This window comes from Dendrobates tinctorius, unplaced genomic scaffold (genome assembly GCF_039654945.1).
Source record: "Dendrobates tinctorius isolate UK_male_01 unplaced genomic scaffold, ASM3965494v1 ptg000293l, whole genome shotgun sequence".
Taxonomy (NCBI): Eukaryota; Metazoa; Chordata; class Amphibia; order Anura; family Dendrobatidae; genus Dendrobates; species Dendrobates tinctorius.
The window spans coordinates 9372035-9390423 of record NW_027361960.1 but is presented as its reverse complement, the minus strand read 5'-3'; the positions used below and the strand labels follow the sequence as shown (position 1 = coordinate 9390423).

General features: G+C 50.4%; 1 protein-coding gene across 6 annotated transcripts in view; it reads right to left on the bottom strand.

Moving 5' to 3' along the window:
• Positions 1-18389, bottom strand: part of LOC141072894 (adenylosuccinate synthetase isozyme 2) — a 172357-nt gene that overhangs the window by 76497 nt on the left and 77471 nt on the right. For all 6 annotated transcript variants that reach the window (XM_073560108.1, XM_073560109.1, XM_073560107.1 and 3 more), the window contains one exon: positions 1886-2012. In XM_073560108.1, coding sequence (XP_073416209.1) covers positions 1886-2012 — 127 coding nt within the window. The remainder of the gene's footprint in view (positions 1-1885; positions 2013-18389) is intronic.

Here is an 18389-nt window from a genome sequence, read left to right as displayed (position 1 = left end):
AGTTATGGCAGTATAGGCAAATTGGCCCTGTAATTAGACACCGTCAGAGGAGCAAGGCAGCAGTAGTTATGGCGGTATAGGCAAATTAGCCCTGTAATTAGACACCGGCAGAGGAGCAAGGCAGCAGTAGTTATGGCGGTAGAGGCAAATTAGCCCTGTAATTAGGCTGTGTGCACACGCTGCGGATTCCGCTGCGTTTCCGCAGCGGTTTTGGCCGCTGCGGACACGCAGCAGTTTTAGCTGCGGTGTACAGTACCATTCATTTGAATGGGGAAAAAAAAAACGCTGTGCCGACGCTGCGGAAAAAAACGCGCGGATTTGCTGCGGTTTTGAATCCGCAGAAAGAATTGCATGTCAATTCTTTCTGCGGAAACCGCTGCGGGTTCCTATCTCCACCATTGTGGAGATAGTGAATCCGCAGGACCAAACCGCAGGCAAAACCGCAGATAATCCGCAGGTCTTTGGACCTGCGGATTATCTGCGGTTTTTGCAAAATCCGTGCGGATTAATCCGCAGCGGATTCCGCAGCGTGTGCACGTACCCTTAGACACCGGCAGAGTAGCAAGGTAGCAATAGTTATGGCAGTATAGGCAAATTGGCCCTGTAATTAGACACACCAATACAAGTCGATGGGTGCATGTGAAATACAAAACTGCACCCTAATGTCATCTGAGCGCAGTCTGACATCCCCTGACTCAATTTCTCCATCTTCTCCACACCAGTGATCGATTTTCGCATGAGAGAATCGGATCATACCAAGATGACACTCAGCTCAAACTCCGTCAGAATTTCAGCATAATGTCATTAGCATAATTGACAAGATTTTCTTGCATGAAAGGCTGTTTTGAAGAAGAAAGTGTCAGGGAGGCTAGTCCCAATCTGGCACACCCCAATAAGTTTGCAAAGCTGGCAGATTAGGGGGAAAAAGTAGGTCAGTTTTGAAAAACAAAAGGCTTACTTGTGATTTTATTACTATATATAGATTTCTGTTCCTTCAAAAATTTGCAGTTATGTTTTCTACACCTAGGCCTGTAAGGATGAAAAGTGCCATCCTCTACATCTACAGGAAAAAAAGGCTTAATCATAATCACAGATGCTATAATGGTCAATTCACTATAAAACAGTCAAGGAGGGTCCAGATATAGTATTAAACATTACGGGTATTAGATTCTGTGATGGGACCAAGTTGCTTCATGGAACACTAGTACAATTGCCATATGTGGAGCAGGAAATTAATTTTTCTCCTAAAATGGGATAATTAGACTCATGTGGTTCTTACTGTCTTATGGATCAACATGTTAGATAGTTTGAACACAATGGAATTGTGTCTTTTTTTTCAACCTTAAACCTATGAAGGAAAAAAAAAATAAATCTAACACTTCTGCCTTTCAGTCATGTTCACACATTGCGCTTTTGCTGCGTTTTTTAATGTAAATTTTAAGCTGCGTTTTACAGTACCAGCAAAGTGTAAGATTTCATAGATCTCATACACACACATTGTTTTTTCCCATGACTGATCTGGAAAACTACTGCAATTTCGCATACAAGCGTATCTGCAGATTTTTCACTTTTCACCCATAGAAAGCAGTAAGTGCAAAAACAGAGCAAATAATGCAGTTATCAGTTTTTTGCTGCATTTTTTGGAGAAAAAAAAACAATAGAATTCAAGGCAAATCATGCTTTTTTTGGAGGCACTAAACTTTATCAACCTTGAACAAGAGACAACAAAACGATGCAATAAAAACACAGGAAAAAAAAACACAGCAAAACCTGATTTTTGTGAGTCGCTTCTTTACTGTCAAGAAAGCTGGTTTTGCCTGCTGAAAAACCACAGCAAAAACGCAATGTGTGAATATAGCCTAACAACATAAAATAAACTACTCACCAAAGTCAATATCCAGGAGTGCTGCATTTGCACCTTCCACCAAAATTTTCTTTGGAGTGCTGTGAATAGCTTCATGTATAAAGTAAACCCCATCCTTCACCATGGGTCTTACTTTTTCAGCATAGTCCTTATAGAAGAAAAAAAACACATTTTTAAACCCCTTTACCCCTGAGAGTGGTTTGCATGTTAATGACCAGGCCAATTTCTATAATTCTGACCACTGTCCCTTTGAGACAATAACTCTGGAATGCTTCCATGGATCCCGGTGATTCTGACCTTGTTTTCTCGTGCCACATTGTAATTTATAATAGTGACTTGCGTTTATTTTTGAAAAAACAAAAAATGGAAATTTGGCGAAAATTTTGAAAATTTCACAATTTTCCAACTTTGAATTTTTATGCCCTTAAATCACAGAGATATGTCACACAAAATACTTAAGTAAGATTTCTTACACAACTACTTTACATCAGCACAATTTTAGAACCAAAACATGGATTTTTGTGAGTACTCACCGTAAAATCCTTTTCTCCGAGACGCTCATTGGGGGACACAGAGACTGTGGGTGTGTGCTTCTGCCGTCTGGAGGCTGACACTAAGTATACAAAAAAAGAGTTAGCTCCTCCTCCGCCGCATACACCCTCGCCCCCAGACCGGGCGTAACTCAGTTTAGTGCATAAGCAGTAGGAGAACGCGCCTTAAACTCAGGCAAGAAATTATACGTCTGAAAAAGGGACCGCCCTGATCCTTACATAAGGATTTGTATAATTCAAAATAAACAGATGCCAACTGGCTAATAGGGTGGGTGCTGTGTCCCCCAATGAGCGTCTCGGAGAAAAGGATTTTACGGTGAGTACTCACAAAAATCCATGTTTCTCCTTCGTCTCATTGGGGGACACAGAGACTGTGGGACGTTCTAAAGCAGTCCCTGGGCGGGATCTTAGCTCACCCAATCCATGCTATTTTGCGCCCCTGATTAGAGGTGCGCAACTGCTGCCTGGAGAATCTTTCTTCCCAGGCTTGCATCCGAGGATGCCTGGGTATGTACGTTATAATGTTTGACAAACGTATGCAAACTGGACCAGGTAGCTGCTTTGCACACCTGTTCCGCTGAAGCCTGGTGTCGCAGTGCCCATGAGGCACCCACTGCTCGAGCCGAGTGTGCCCTGATCCCCGCCGGAACCGGCGTGCCACTGATTTGATATGATTCTTGGACTGTCAGACGAACCCATCTGGCCAAAGTCGCTCTGGACGCAGCGAGTCCCTTCCGCCGCCCTTCTGGAATCACGAATAGAGAGTCTGTCTGGCGGAATGGCGCTGTCCTTGTCACATATCTCCTAAGGGCTCTTACCAGATCCAGGGTGTGCAATGCCTTTTCTACCCTATGCACCGGTGCCGGGCAAAACGAGGGTAAGACAATGTCTTCGTTGATATGGAATGCAGAGACAACCTTCGGCAAGAAGGGGGGAGCTGGCCTTAAAACTACTTTATCCTTATAAAAAGTCAGGAACGGCGGTTTACAAGATAAAGCCGCCAGTTCCGAAACCCGCCTAATAGATGTTATCGCTACCAGAAAAACGACCTTCCTGGACAGGTAAGGTAAGGAGACTTCTTGTAACGGTTCGAAGGGAGGTTCCTGAAGGGCCCTGAGCACTAAGTTCAGGTCCCATGATTCCATCGGTGCCTTATAGGGGGGTACTAAATGTGCGACCCCTTGCATAAACGTCCTAACCTGCCAGACCGAAGCGACCTTTCGTTGGAAAAGCACCGACAGGGCCGAGACTTGCGTTCTGAGCGATCTCGGAGCCAGTCCCGCGTCCAGCCCTGCCTGCAGAAAAGCCAGTACGTTGGGGATCGAAAAAACCAGAGGAGCCACTCCGCGATCCCTACACCAACGGAAAAACACTTCCCAAGTCCGATGATATACCTTCGCCGAGGAAGGCTTTCGGGCACTCACCATCGTGGCCACCACATCGCGCCTGAATCCTGCCTGTGTTAACAGCCAAGATTCAATGGCCACGCCGTCAAACACAGGGCCCCTAAGTTCGGATGGCAGATCGGCCCCTGGGACAGTAAGTCCGGCCGATCTGGGAGACGCCAGGGTACGTCCACCACTAGTTGAACCAGATCTGCATACCAGGCCCGCCGAGGCCAGTCTGGGGCCAGCAGAATTGCTGGAACCTTCTCTCTCCTTATCTTTCTGATGACTCTTGGAAGCAGAGGTAGCGGGGGGAACAAGTACGGGAGCCGAAACTGGCTCCACGGAAGCACCAGAGCGTCTGCTGCGATTGCCTGCGGGTCGAGGGATCGAGCGACGAATCTTTGAATCTTGGCGTTCTCTCTGGATGCCATAAGGTCCACGTCTGGTGTCCCCCACCGTTGGCAGATCTGTTGAAAAACCTCGGGGTGCAGGGACCACTCCCCTGCCGCGACCCCCTGTCGGCTGAGAAAATCCGCCGCCCAGTTTTCGATTCCCGGAATGTGCACCGCTGAAATTACCACGTGGTTTTTCTCGGCCCAACGCAGTACCAGCCCGACCTCGCGCATGGCTGCCTGGCTGCGCGTGCCCCCCTGATGGTTCACATACGCTACCGCTGTAGCATTGTCCGACTGAACGCGCACCGGCCGGTTTGTCAGCCAACGCTGAAAATGTTGCAGGGCCAATCGTATTGCCCGTATCTCCAGAATGTTGATCGGGAGAATTACCTCCCGAAAGGACCACCGCCCCTGGGCTGTGTGACTCTGGAAAACTGCTCCCCAACCCTGCAGGCTTGCATCGGTCGTCACCACCAACCACTGTTCCGGGGGAAAGGGTTTCCCCTGAACCAGAGACGAGTCGCGAGTCCACCACTGGAGTGACCGTCGGACCAGTGGAGACAAACTGCACCGATGATTGAGGGAAAGCAGCCTTCGGTCCCATGCTGACAAAGAGCGCATGTTGAAGCGGACGGAGATGGAACTGGGCAAACGGGATTGCCTCCATCGCCGCCACCATTCTGCCCAACACACTCATACCGTACCGGATGGATCTGGAGCCCGGCTGAAGGAGGTTCCGTACCCCCTGTTTGATCCTTTGCGCCTTGTCCTGAGGGAGGATCACCAGCCCCTGGGAGGTGTCGAAAACCATGCCTAGAAATACGATTCTCTGAGCCGGAACCAAGGACGACTTGTTCTGATTGATCAGCCAACCTAGGCGGGCCAGGGTATCCAGAGTGATACCGACATTCTCCTGGCACGCCTGAAACGACGGCCCCTTTACCAAAAGGTCGTCCAGGTAGGGTAGTACCGTTATGCCCCGAGCATGCAGGATGGCCATAACCACCGCCATTATCTTTGTAAAGACTCTGGGGGCAGTGGCCAGACCGAAGGGCAGAGCAACAAATTGGAAATGTCGCCCTCCGATCGCAAAACGCAGGAACCTCTGGTGTGGAGGAAAAATCGGGATGTGTAAATATGCATCCTGCACATCGATCGAGGCCAGGAATTCCCCTGGATCCATGGCTGAAATGACCGAACGGAGGGATTCCATCCGGAATCGCCTGACCCTGATAAACTTGTTCAGGATCTTTAAATCCAGTACTGGCCTTACTGTCCCGTCCTTTTTGGGGACTGAAAACAGGTTGGAGTAAAAACCTTGCGTCTCTTCGCTTTTCGGCACTGGGACAATGACCCCGTTGCGCTGTAGCGTCATTATAGCCTGCAACAGACCTTCCGCCTGCGATTCTGTTCCGGAGAGCCGGGAACGGAAGAAACGCCGTGGCGGGAGTCCGACAAACTCTATCTTGTACCCGGACGATATCAGTTCTGCCACCCAAGCGTCGCGTGCCACTGCGACCCAAACGTGGCTGAACCTTAGTAGGCGTCCGCCCACTCTGTCGTCCGTAGGTACGAAGTGCCTCGAGTCATTTTGCTGGAGGCTTTTGTGATCTGGCCCCCCTCGCTCTGGGCAAACGGCCCCGGCCTCTACCCAGCGGATTGGCCCTGTAAGAAACTTGCCTTTCTCTAATCTGACCATCATTTGCGGAGGTGGATGCCCTGGCCGAAGTCCACCTCCAGGAGCTACGAAAGGGCCGAAAACGCCTCTGCGTCTGCCTGAATGCCGGCCAACTCTTCTGCTGCGGTAGAAAACTACTCTTCCCCCCTGTGGCTTCTGAGATAAGCTTATCAAGCTTTTCACCGAACAATCGATTGCCTTGAAAAGGCAATGAGGTCAAGGATTTTTTAGAGATAGAATCCGCTTTCCATAATCTCAGCCATAATGCTCGCCTTACGGCGATCGCATTTGCTGCTGCCACAGCAGAACACTCGGCCGCATCCAGAGCGGCGCCGACGAGATATTCACTCGCTCCTGATATCTGATTTGTCACCTCCAAGATTTCCGCGGGCAGATCCCTGTCTTGGAGGGCCCTATGCAGAGTGTCTGCCCATGAAACCATGGCCTTAGCCACCCAGGTAGCCGCAAAGGAGGGGGCCAGAGCCGACCCTGCTGCCTCATACACTGAGCGGGCAAGCCCCTCTATGAGGCGATCAGTTGGGTCCTTAATAGAAGAACCGCTGGGTATCGACAATAGCGATCTTGATGCTAAACGTGACACCGGTGGGTCCACTACTGGCGACTCCACCCACCCTTTATGGAGTTCAGGAGGGAACGGATACTTTGCTTGCAGCGCCTTTTGCATTGCAAAGCACTTATCCGGGTGTTCCCTATGTTTCTGGACTAGCTCCTCGAACTCCGGATGTGTGGCAAACCTTCTATGCGGACGCCTGGTTTTCTTGAAGGAGACCTTGTGACCTGAGGCCGTGGACACATCATCCTCGATCTCTAAAGTCTGGTTGACCGCCTCAATGAGGCTGTCCACCGAGTCCTGGTATCCCAGGCTTTCTGGATTCCAGGCTTCCTCCTCCTCCTCCTCGCCCTCGTCCTGATCGCTTCCTGAGCTTGGCGACAGGGAACGAGATGCCCTAAAAATCGCCGCCGACTCCCCAGAGGGCCCGGCCGACGGAGAACGAGCTCTCTTACCATGAGCTTGTCTGGTGCTGGAGCGGCCCCTAACGGACGAAGGGTCCTGAGATGTGGACGAGCTGTCTTCCGCTGGCAGACCACCATCCTTGACCCTGCCCGGGCCCCGAAGGGACTCAATTGCCTTCGTAAGGGACATCATAGAATGCGATAAAGACACTGCCCATTCTGGGGGGTCCTGACCCCTGGGCTCTGCAACAATGGGGGGCTCCTGGGCTCGCTCCGATTCACAGGCTTCGCAAAATTTACCCGGCTGCGCCTTAGGCAGCCTGACCCCACAGGAAACGCAAACAGCGTATAGGAAAGAGTGAGCTTTCCCTTTGCCAGACATATTGCAGGGTAGGGTAGGAGGAGGAGGGTAACCCCTTCCTTGACAACCAGTGCGGCACTCGAAACGGGGTTGCACTCACCCACCGGTAACGTCCCCCCTCTTCCACGGGGTGCTCTGGACGCAGCGAAAACCCTGAGACGTGGACGAGCTGCTTCACGTGCCGTTATCTCGCCGGGGGCACTGCGGTGCACTTTGGAGAGAGGCGGCGGGGCTTCCGACCGCACTCCGGCGAGGAAATGCGAGGAGGGGGAGGGAGCCTCCGGTCACTGTGCGCGCCCGCCGCGCTCCCCGTGCCGCCGGAGAAGTCAGTGGGCGGGGCTTCCGGCCCCCACCGGAAGCGGCGGGCGGGCCTCGCGCGGAACTCGCGGCCCTCCCCATACAGCGGGGACCGCGGCCGCCGGCGGAGCTTCAGCCGTACTCCGGCGGGGACCTGCGAGGAGGGCGCGCGCTCCCCGGTCACTGCGCGCCCGCCGCGCCCCCCGGGCTGCCGGAAGTCAGTGGGCGGGGCTTCCGGCTACCACCGGAAGGGGCGGGCAGGCCTCGCGCGGCCTTGCGGATCTCCCCATACCGCGGGGACCGCGGCCGCCGGCGGGACTTCTGGCCGCAGAGCGTCTGCTGCCGCATGTGGCACTACTCGCACCGGGTTCCACCGGGGAGAGAGTCGGGCCCCGTGAGAAAAAGTAACCCCGTCGGGCGGGGGAACAGACAGCCCCGCGGCGCCTTCTGGAGGGTCCCGTTCCGGGGGGTGACCCTACAAACAAAGGTGAGCCTGCCGCCGGGGGGGCTCTCTTGGGGTGCTCTCAACCCCATCCCTGGGCGGGGAGGGGGAGGCTACTGGGGGTGGATGCTTCGATCCCCTGGCTCACCTGCGCCTCCAACTGCACCCCTGGTGTCACTACCTAGGGGTGGAAGGGGCCAACCTGAAATCCCGCGTTGCAGGAGAGGAACAAAACGTGGAGTCCGTTGGGGATCGCCCATCGCTCACACGTGCTCGCCCGTTGTAGCTCATGGGGAAATCGAATCCTCTCATCAGGATGCGTTGCCCCTCTTTACAAAATAAAAAAGAAAAATGGTTGTCTGGGGAAAAGTCCCAGATGTGTCCCTCGGTGCGGGAGAGAAAACACGTGGAGGACTACTCACACGTGGTCGCCCGTTGGTGATTTGGGGAGATCGGACCCTCTCTATAGGATCTGTCGCCCCTGTCTTATCTTCAAAGAAAGGAAAAAAAAAAAAAAAAAAAAAACCTAGTCTGGAGCTCCAGACTGCGTGTGCCTCCATCAGACACTAAGCAAAAACTGAGTTACGCCCGGTCTGGGGGCGAGGGTGTATGCGGCGGAGGAGGAGCTAACTTTTTTTGTATACTTAGTGTCAGCCTCCAGACGGCAGAAGCACACACCCACAGTCTCTGTGTCCCCCAATGAGACGAAGGAGAAATTTTTTTTGTTAGGAACTTAAGGGTTAAAAGTTGACCAGCAACTTCTCATTTTTACACCATCATTTTTTTTTTTTTTTAGGGACCCCAACACATTTGAAGTCACTTTGGAGGGGTCTATATTGAAAATACCCAAAATTGACACTACTCTAAAAACTGCAACCCTCAAGGTGCTCAAAACCACATTGAAGAAGCTTACTAACCCTTCTGGTACTCCACAGGAATTTTTGTAATGTTTAACCCCCGGAGCTTCTTTCTGTTTTGCGTTTTTATTTTTTGCTCCCCTTCTTTCCAGAGCCATATCTTTCTTTTATTTTTCTGTCAATATGGACATGTGGGGGCTTATTTTTTGAGGGATGAGTAGTACTTTTGAACACCATCATTGGTTTTATTATGTCTTGTACTAGAAAATGGGAAAAAAAGTGTGGTGAAATTGCAAAAAAACGCAATCCCACTCTTGTTTTTTGATTTGACTTTTTTGACCGGTTCACCAAATGCTAAAACTGACCTGCCTTTATGACTCTCCAGGTCATTACAAGTTTGTAGACACCAAACATGCCTAGGTTCTTTTTTTATGTAAGAGGTGAAAAAAAATTCCAAATTTTGCTTTAAAAAAAATAAAATAAAACTGCACAATATTCCAAAACCCGTAGCATCTCCATTTTTCGTGAACTCGGGTTGGGTGAGGACTTATTTTTTGCATGCCGGGCGTGCTGACGTTTTTAATGACACCACTTTTGGGCAGATACGTTTTTTTTGATGACCCGTTATTGTATTTTAATGCAATGTTGCGGCGACCAAAAAAAGTAATTCTGGTGTTTTGATTTTTTTCTCGCTACGCCATTTAGCAATCAGGTTAATCCTTTTTTATTGATAGATCGGGCGATTCTGAACGCGGCGACACCAAATATGTGAAGGTTTGATTTTTGTTATGGTTTTATTTTGAATAGGGCGAACTTATGTTTTTTTTTTTTTTATTATTTTAAAAACTTTTCTTGGCATGCTTCAATAGCCTCCATGGGAAGCTACAAGCTGCCATAACACGATCGCCTCTGCTACATAGGAGGTGATGCTCAGATCTGAAGTGGATTAAAAGGAGTCTCCTGTAAGACCCTCAGGACCAAATTAAGGTCCCAGGGATCTAGCAGCATGCAATAGGAAAGTACCACATGTGAAAACTCCCTGCATGAAAGTCCTTACTTGCAGTTTTGTTACAATCCTACATTGGAATAAGACCGATAAGGTCAAAATCTGGACTTCCAAAGAGTTGAGTGCCAGGCTTGAGTCCAGACCATTTTGAAGGAAGTCTAAAATGGGGTAGGCGTCCATGATCCCAGCCTCAAGTGAAAAAGGTTCTCCAGGTACAAAGATAGATGCGTACTGAGGGAGGCTTACAAGCACTAGAAACTGGCAACTTGTTGTGAGACTCCTGCCTGGGTCAGAACCCAGGAGTCAACGGCCAAGTTGAGAAACACAGGACCCCTGGGTTCTAGTGGCAAATCGTCTCTGGAGAGCAGATCTCCGCAAACGTCTGATGTGGCCAGTCCTGATCGACCAGGATCACTTGGACCCTTTCGCCTTCCTTAAGACTCTGGGAAGTAGCGGAAGAGGAGAAAACACATACGGGAAATGGAACTGGCACCAAGGAAGAACCAGAACATGCCTGCGATGGCTTTTAGATCTCGAGACCGAGCTACGAACACTAGTACTTTGGCATTCAGTCTAGACACCATCAGATCCACATCTGAAGGAAGATCTATTGTAAGATAAGACTTCCTCAGCCAAGACCCGAACGGCTGAGGAAGTCTGCCGCCCAGTTTTCTACGCTCGTGAAGTGCACTGCAGAGATTAGTGGTTCCACTCTGCCCAAGAATGAGAGCTACCTCGAACAAGGTCGCCGCGCTGCGGGTACCCCCTTGATTGATATATGCCATTGTTGTGGCGTTGTCCGATTGAATTCGGATGGAGAGATCTGCCAGAAGATAATGGAACTGATGCAGGGCTAGCTGAATCGCTCAGATCTCCAGGAATTGATTGGGGGTCTCAATTCCCGAGTTGACTAGCGCCCGTGAGCTGTGTGGTGATTTTTAGAGAAATTTCCCTGTGATGATAGGAAGCTTCATTGCAGGTAGATGCGCAAGGCTCGCTCTCTCTTGGGATTTGAACTCTTGACCTCACAGGCACGAGACAGGTGCTTTAACCCACAAAGAAACAAGAACAGTCTCGAAAGAGCGTCAGTAGGTACACAAACCATTGAACTGGGAAAAAAAAAAAAAAAAAAAGATTTCCCCTGGTTGAGGGAAGAGCTCAACAACCGCAATCTCAGCGCTTGCCTGACCCGCAGGGGCAAGTGACACCAACTGTCGAGGAGGAAAGGATTCCTGTCCTAGGCAGTCAGAGAGCATGCTGTAGGGGAAGGAGATGCAGTTGAGCCAAAGGGACTGCTTGCATTGCGACAAAGCGAATGGAATGAGGTGATGAGTGGCAAAGGGCTCCTATCTGCTGAGCTGGAACGGGGGAAGACTTGCTTAAGTTTATCAGGCAGCCCAGACAAGAAAGGGTATCACAAGAGATGTGACGGCGAATCCTTAATTAGAGGGACGTCCCCAAAAAACAGAACGACCACGCCCCGAGAATGTAAGATGGACATAGCGGCCGCCATGACCTTTGTGAACACTGTGGGGGCGAAAGGGTTGTTCGCGATGGCGAAGAGCAGGAAAAGAACGGTGTCTCCATCCGGAAATGGCGGACCTTAAACTTTTGTAGAAGATTGAGGTCTAGTATAGGTCTTACTTTACTGTCCTTTTTGGGACCCCAAACATGTTCAAGTAGAACCCCTAGAACCTTTTGTTTTCCGGTGCCAGAACAATGACTCCATCTTGGTGCAGTGATGACTCCCATCTTGGAGCGGTGAATTTATGGCTCGGGTAAAAACCCTTGCTCTCACCTCTGATTTTGGGGGGTGGAGGGGGTGAGAAGGGAAGAACTGTGTTGAGGGATGAGAGGAAATTTTGATTTTGCATGCGGAAACCCCAGGTCTCTGACCCATTCTTCAAAGACGATGGAAGGTCAGGGCCTGATGAAGCAGGTGGCCGCCTACCTTGGCAGTGTTGACCGGATAACATGAGCGAAAAATCTCTGGGACTAAGATCCTTTAGATCTAGCTGTTTGGGTCGAACCTTCCACTGACAGATGACCTAAAGAGGACCTGGGATCCTTTGTCCCTGTGTGTGGAGCTCCCTGATGCGGAGGAAGAAATGGACCAGCCCAGAATGGGGCGAAAGGTCCAGAAACAAGTTTGATGCTGGGGCCAAAAGGGGCGCTTGAGCCTTACTGGGGAAGAAACCACCATGGTTACTTACCGGTAGCCGATTTTTCCGGAACCCATGACAGCATCACCTGAGAGAGGGATCCGCCCCGCCAGGACAGGAACCTGAGACATAAGGGGCGGCACCTCTCCCCCGCTTCAGTTGGGTTACAGAGCATTGAGAGGACTTCCCGGTTAGTTACATGTTTAATCCAACAACACATCACTCAAAAGCACCCTACTAACTGTGCACACCCATACGGTGAAAAAAGGGGGGGGGGGAATATACGGGTGCTGTCATGGGTTCCGGAAAAACCGGCTACCGGTAAGTAACCATGGTGGTTTTCCCTTCACCCATGACAGCACCACCTGAGAGATTTTTGGAGACTTCGAACACCTTAGGGAGGGACCACCGCTTGCAGCACCCTTCTACCAAAGGTTAAGTCAGCAGAGGAGGATAGATTTAATCTATAGTGCTTAAAAAAGGTTGAGGGTGAGGCCCAGGTAGCGGCCTTACAAATCTCTTCAATTGATACCTCTGCCTTTTCAGCCCAGGAGGTTGCCACGGTGGAATGAGCCTTGATGCCATCAGGAATCGGGATACCACTAGCTGTGTAGGCTACTCTAATGGCCTCCCTAATCCATCTAGCAATAGTCCCTTTCGAAACCCCATAGCCTTTCCTGGCACCCTGAAAAGCTACGAATAGGGACTGGGACCTCCTCCACTGGCTAGTGACAGATATGTATTCAAATAGAGCTCTCTTAACATCCAAACTATGGAATTTCTCCTCCCCCAAATTTTCCGGATTCTCGCAGAAGGATGGGAGGACAATCTCCTGACCCCGATGGAAATCTGATGCTACCTTAGGCAGATAAGCGGGGTCTGTTCTTAATACTACCCTATCCTGAAAAACTTGCGTATAGGGTGGATTTATTGAGAGAGCCTGTAAGTTGCTTATTCTGCGGGCTGACGTAAGGGCCACCAAAATGATTGTCTTTAGGGTCAGAAACTTTAGGGGTAGCTGGTGTAACGGCTCATATGGTTCCTTTGTAAGGGCTTCTAGCACTAGGTATAAATCCCAGGGGGCTATTCTGGGTATTGGGATAGGCCTAGCTCTATGGCAGGATTTAATGAATCTGGCTACCTATCTATTTGATGCCAATTTGCAGTTGTAGAGCGCCCCTAGTGCAGACACCTGAACTTTAAGTGTGTTCAAGTAAACCCCATCTGCAACCCCGATTGTAAGAACTCCAGGATGGTACTAATCGGAGGTTGTTTTCCTAACGGCTCACCCAGGAACTGTAGAAACTTATTCCATGTTCTGCCGTAGATGTTAGTCGTCACTGGTTTCCTGCTCTTTAGCAGAGTGGCCACCAATCCAGGGGAGAACCCTCTATCCATTAACAGCGACCTTTCAAATTCCACGCCATCAGATGGAATCCTTTGACCTGAGCATGGAATATTGGACCTTGAGCTAATACGTCCGGGATTTCTGGCAGAACCCATGGATCGGAGAGGGACATTCTTTGTAGTAGAGAGAACCAAGGCCTTTTCGGCCAAAATGGGGCTATTAGAATCACCCTGGCTTGATCGTTTCTAATCTTTCTGATAACTGTTGGGATCAGAGCCACTGGGGGGGGGGGGGAACGCATAAGCCAGCCTGAAGTTCCACTGGATGTGCAATGAGTCCACTGCCCATAGCTTTTCCCTTGGGTTTAGAGAGCAAAACCTGTTTGCCTGTTGTGCTTGTTGGCAGAGAGATCTATTACTGGTTTCCCCCAAAGCTGCGTTGTTTTTTGAAAAATGGACCGATTTAGTGTCCATTCTCCTTGCCTCAGGGTATTGCGACTCAGAAAATCTGCCTCTATGTTTTCTGCACCTTTTATGTGTAAGGCTGTCAAGGAGTGTAGGTGTTCCTCTGCTCTGTTCAGAATGTCGCTCGTCGCTTCCATTAGGGAGTGTGATCTTGTCCCTTCTTGGTGGTTGATGTATGCCACTGTTACCCTGTTGTCTGACATGATGCGTACATTGCGACCTGGAGTAGCGGAATGAAGTGACTTAGGGCCTTGTTCACTGCCCACAGTTCTCTTAGGTTGGAAGACGCCTCCCTTTCTTGAGGTGTTCAGGAGCCCTGGCCTATGAAGCCCCTTAGGTGTGCCCCCCACCCCGAGGAGCTTGCATCTGTTAAAATTACATCTGTCGTCTGAGCGTCCCACGGTATTCCTGAGGTCAGATTTGTATCGTCCAACCACCAGTTGAGAGAGTGTCTGGTTTTTACGGAAAGCTCCAGCTTTCCTTCTAAACACCCTCTTAGCAACCTTTGTGCTGATAATATCTCCCCTTGGAGTTGTCGGGTGTGAAATCGAGCCCACCTGACCGCCGGAATACAGGATGTTAGGGTACCCAGTAGGGACATTGCCCTTCTCAATGTCATACATGGCTGGTTCCGGGCCGCCAAGGCCAGATTTTGCATCTTCTCTATCTTGGACTCTGGGAGCAGACACTCCTGCCTTACTGAATCTAGCATGAATCCCAGGAAGGTCTGTTTTTTAGGGGTTGTAATTTGGATTTTTTGAAATTATCCACCCTAATTCTTGCAAGATGTCGGTCACCCGACTCAACTGCGCCGTGCAGTGGTCTTCTGAGCTGCCCACTATAAGGAAATCGTCCAGGTATGGTATGACCGTATCGTGAATCCGGAGAAAGGCTGTCACCTCTGCTATGACCTTGGTGAAAACTCTCGGGGCTATGGATATACCGAATGGAAGAGCTCTGAACTGGAAATGTCTCAGTACACCTTGGATATAAAGCGCTACCCTCAAGTATTTTTGGTAATCTGGATGGATAGGGATGTGATAATATGCATCATTTAAGTCGATTACGGCCATAAAGCAATCTTGATGTAGTAGCTTCACGGCCGTAGCCACTGACTCCATCTTGAAGGTCTGGTTTCTTATCCATCGATTGAGCCGTCTGAGACTTATGATAGTCCTGAATGATTGATCCGTTTTTTTTTATGAGAAAAAGGGGTGAATAGAATCCCCTTCCTTCCTGTGTATGTGGTTTCTCGTAAAGTACCCGCTTGTCTCTCAGGCTCAGGATCTCCGCTTCTAAGGCCAACTGTTCTTCGGTTACCTTTCTGATGGGTGTAATGACAACCACGGGTTTTGGCTGGCGAATAAAGGGGATTCTCAGGCCATCTCTTAGGATGCCCAGGATCCAGGTATTGGAGGAGATCTTTTCCCAGACCTGGGAAAAGAGTGTCAATCTCCCCCCTTCTGAAATACTGGCGTCATTGTGGCAATTTCTTTGAGGTGGAGGTACCCCCACCAAACATAAATCCCGACTCTTTTTTCCTTTTATCCTCCCATCTTCTCCTATCAGCGGGAGGACCCCCCTATTGAATCTTCCCCTCCGAAAGGGCTGTCTTCTCTGTTCCATCGGGAACCTGGGGAAGCCTTTTTTCTTATCACCTGCTTTCTCCAGGATATCGTCTAAGTTCTTGCCGAATAAGAACAGACCATCGCAGGGGAGAGAGCACAATTTACCTTTAGACTGTAGGTCACCCGGGCAGCCCTTAAGCCATAATGCGTGTCTAGCAGCATTTGAAAGTCCCACTGCCCTAGCTGTCAACCTCATAGAGTCCGCCGAGGTATCTGCCAAAAAAGCTGCTGCCCCATGCAAGAGATACATATCTGCTAAAATCTTCTCTCTTGGGACCTTTGATGCCAGCTTCTCTTCTAACTGCTGCAGCCAAATCATGAGGGAGCGTGCCGTGCAGGTGCCCGCTATCGCTTCCCACGCGTGCCTCAAATATGAGTCCGCCTTCTTGTCCAGCGGGTCTCTAAGAACCCCTGAGTCTTCCAAGGGCAAGGCCGACCTTTTGGAGACCTGGATACTGCAGCATCTATTTTTGGGACTTTATCCCATATCTCCGCATCCTTGTGCTCAAAGGGATATCGTCTTAGAGGTGGACGGAAGGGCCCCAGATTTTTCGGGTTTCTTCCACTCTCTCTCAATAAGTGCCTGGATTTTCTCATTCACTGGGAAGGTCCGCTTTTTCCTCTCCTGTAGCCCCCCAAACATGACATCCTCTAAGGTTTTAGCAGCCCTTTCTTCCTGTAGGACCATTGTGGTTCTAATGGCCTTTAGGAAGGCATCTGTGTCTTCTACAGGGAAACATGGCTTACCCCCCATTGTCACTGTCTGAGGAGGATGATTGTGCCGCCTGACACGAGGCTGATGCGGACTCTGAGGGAGAACTAGGGGGATTCTTCCTACTTTTCTTCCCTTTTTTCAATAGGGACTTAATTGAACCCTCCATTTCTGACCTGAGGGCGGATATTAAATTGGCTGCGAAACTAGGTGCTTCCTCCGCCATAGTCCGCTGGATGCAAGAGGCACAGAGATCTTTCTGCCAGTCTCTTGCTAGGGGATTCCTACATATAGCACAGTTCCTATTATTCTTCTTGCTTCCTGCTTTTCTGGGCCTTTCCTACAGGGTAGAGCATACAACAGAGAAACCCTATTAACAAAAAGCTAGCATTCACGAAGATTACTCACCACCCGTAATCAAGGGTACCGGACTCGGAGGCTGCGTCAGAGCACGTGACCTGTGCTCTTTGGACCTTGAGGAGTCCCCCGATCTGCGGCTGGGGCGTCTGCTGCTTGAATGGCTTCCATGTTTTCTGCCAGAGGGCTGTGAGGGAGGCAGGGACACTGAGCGTTCCTGTTCTGACTCCATCTTGCACCGCTCGTTCTGCCACTGCTTCCTCCTTTTAAATGACGCGCCTCCGTCCTGGTGAGCGTCTCCCTCTCCCCTGCGACCGCCGTCCGACGGCTTCAGAAAGCCACCAGGCGCCATTACACAGTTGCCTTTTTGCTAACGTCAGCCGGCGCACCCAGAATCCACAGCGCCGCTGACGTCAGCGGCCGGAAGAAGCCAGCGTCTCTCCCCTGCCACGGGGATAGAGATGCGGCGTGCTCGAGGGGAGGGCGGGGCGGTGGAGGCTCCCCGGAGCCACCAGGATCCCATCCGCGCCCACACGAACCCGGAGCCCAGAGGAACCCTGGGGACTGTGCTTCCAGGACCCGACGGCCGGCGCTACAGGTATTCTTCCCGCGCCGGGACGGGCCTGGGTCCTCTTTTTTTCTCTTCGCCATGACAGGCACTGCCACAGTGGGATTCCTTCCAGGACAGGAACCCAACTGAAGCGGGGGAGAGGTGCTGCCCCTTATGTCTCAGTAGGTTCCTGTCCTGGCGGGGCGGATCCCTCTCAGGTGGTGCTGTCATGGGTGAAGGGAAAACTTTCTCTTCTCTACCATAGCATACGCTGAACCAGAATAAATTGCCACTCTAATAATGGAGGAACGGTAGAGATTTTTTTTAGACGCTGAGTCCTCTTAAAATCCTCTAAGCCATAATGCCCTTCTGATTCTGATGACATTTGCCACAGACAGTGCAGCACAGCTAGGTGCATCTAAAGAGGCGTGTACCAAATATCTCCTGCCAGTGAAATTTTAGTGACCATATATGCTGCTTCCAAGGGAAGAATACTGATCTGAATGGAATTAACCAAGGTGTCCGACCAGGAGACCCTTGCTTTAATTACCCACACCACAGCAAAAGATGGATAAATAGCCGAGCCTGAGGCTTCAAAGACGGAGCCAGTCAGATTGATCATCTGGCGGACCGTAGGATTTTAATCGATGATCCATATGGTAGGGACAGAAGGGTTTGGAAGCCAGGCGAGACACCAGCAGATCAACTGCTGGGGAATCAGCCCATTCTCTCCACAGATCAGCTGAAAAGGATACCGCGCTTTAAGAGTCTTCTGACCAGTGAAGTGTTTATCCGGTCGCTCCCTGTGACGAGTAACTAGCACAAAATTCTGGGAGAATGGCAAAAGTTCTATATGGGCATTTAGTGAACTTAAGGGACACTGCATGATCCAGAGCAGAACCGGAGTCCTCGTCAACCTTCAGAGTCTGGTTGACATGCTTACTGAAACTCTGGCGAGTCCAGATTCAAGGAAACATCCTATTAATACTCGTAACTTTGATCACTACAACTCCCAGGTGAGGGAGAGTGAAAAACTGCGCCCACAGACGCCAACGGATGAAGTACCACGGATCCGTTCTCTGGACGCATGTGCGGTTCTAGAATGCTTGCTAGCAGACTGCTCCCGTGTAGGGGAGGATCCATCTACAACAGTCATGGGAACGCTCATATCCCCAGAGGGATCACAGAGGTATTCAATTGCCTCAACCAGAGAAGCCATGGATTGCCACAGTGACAAAGCCTGCTCAGGGGGACTAGGCACACTGGGCTGGACGGCAAAGGAGGGCTCCAGAGAGTATTTGGGGTCACAGGCACTGCAGAGTGGAGAATCCTGAGCTCCAGGACTGGTCAGAGT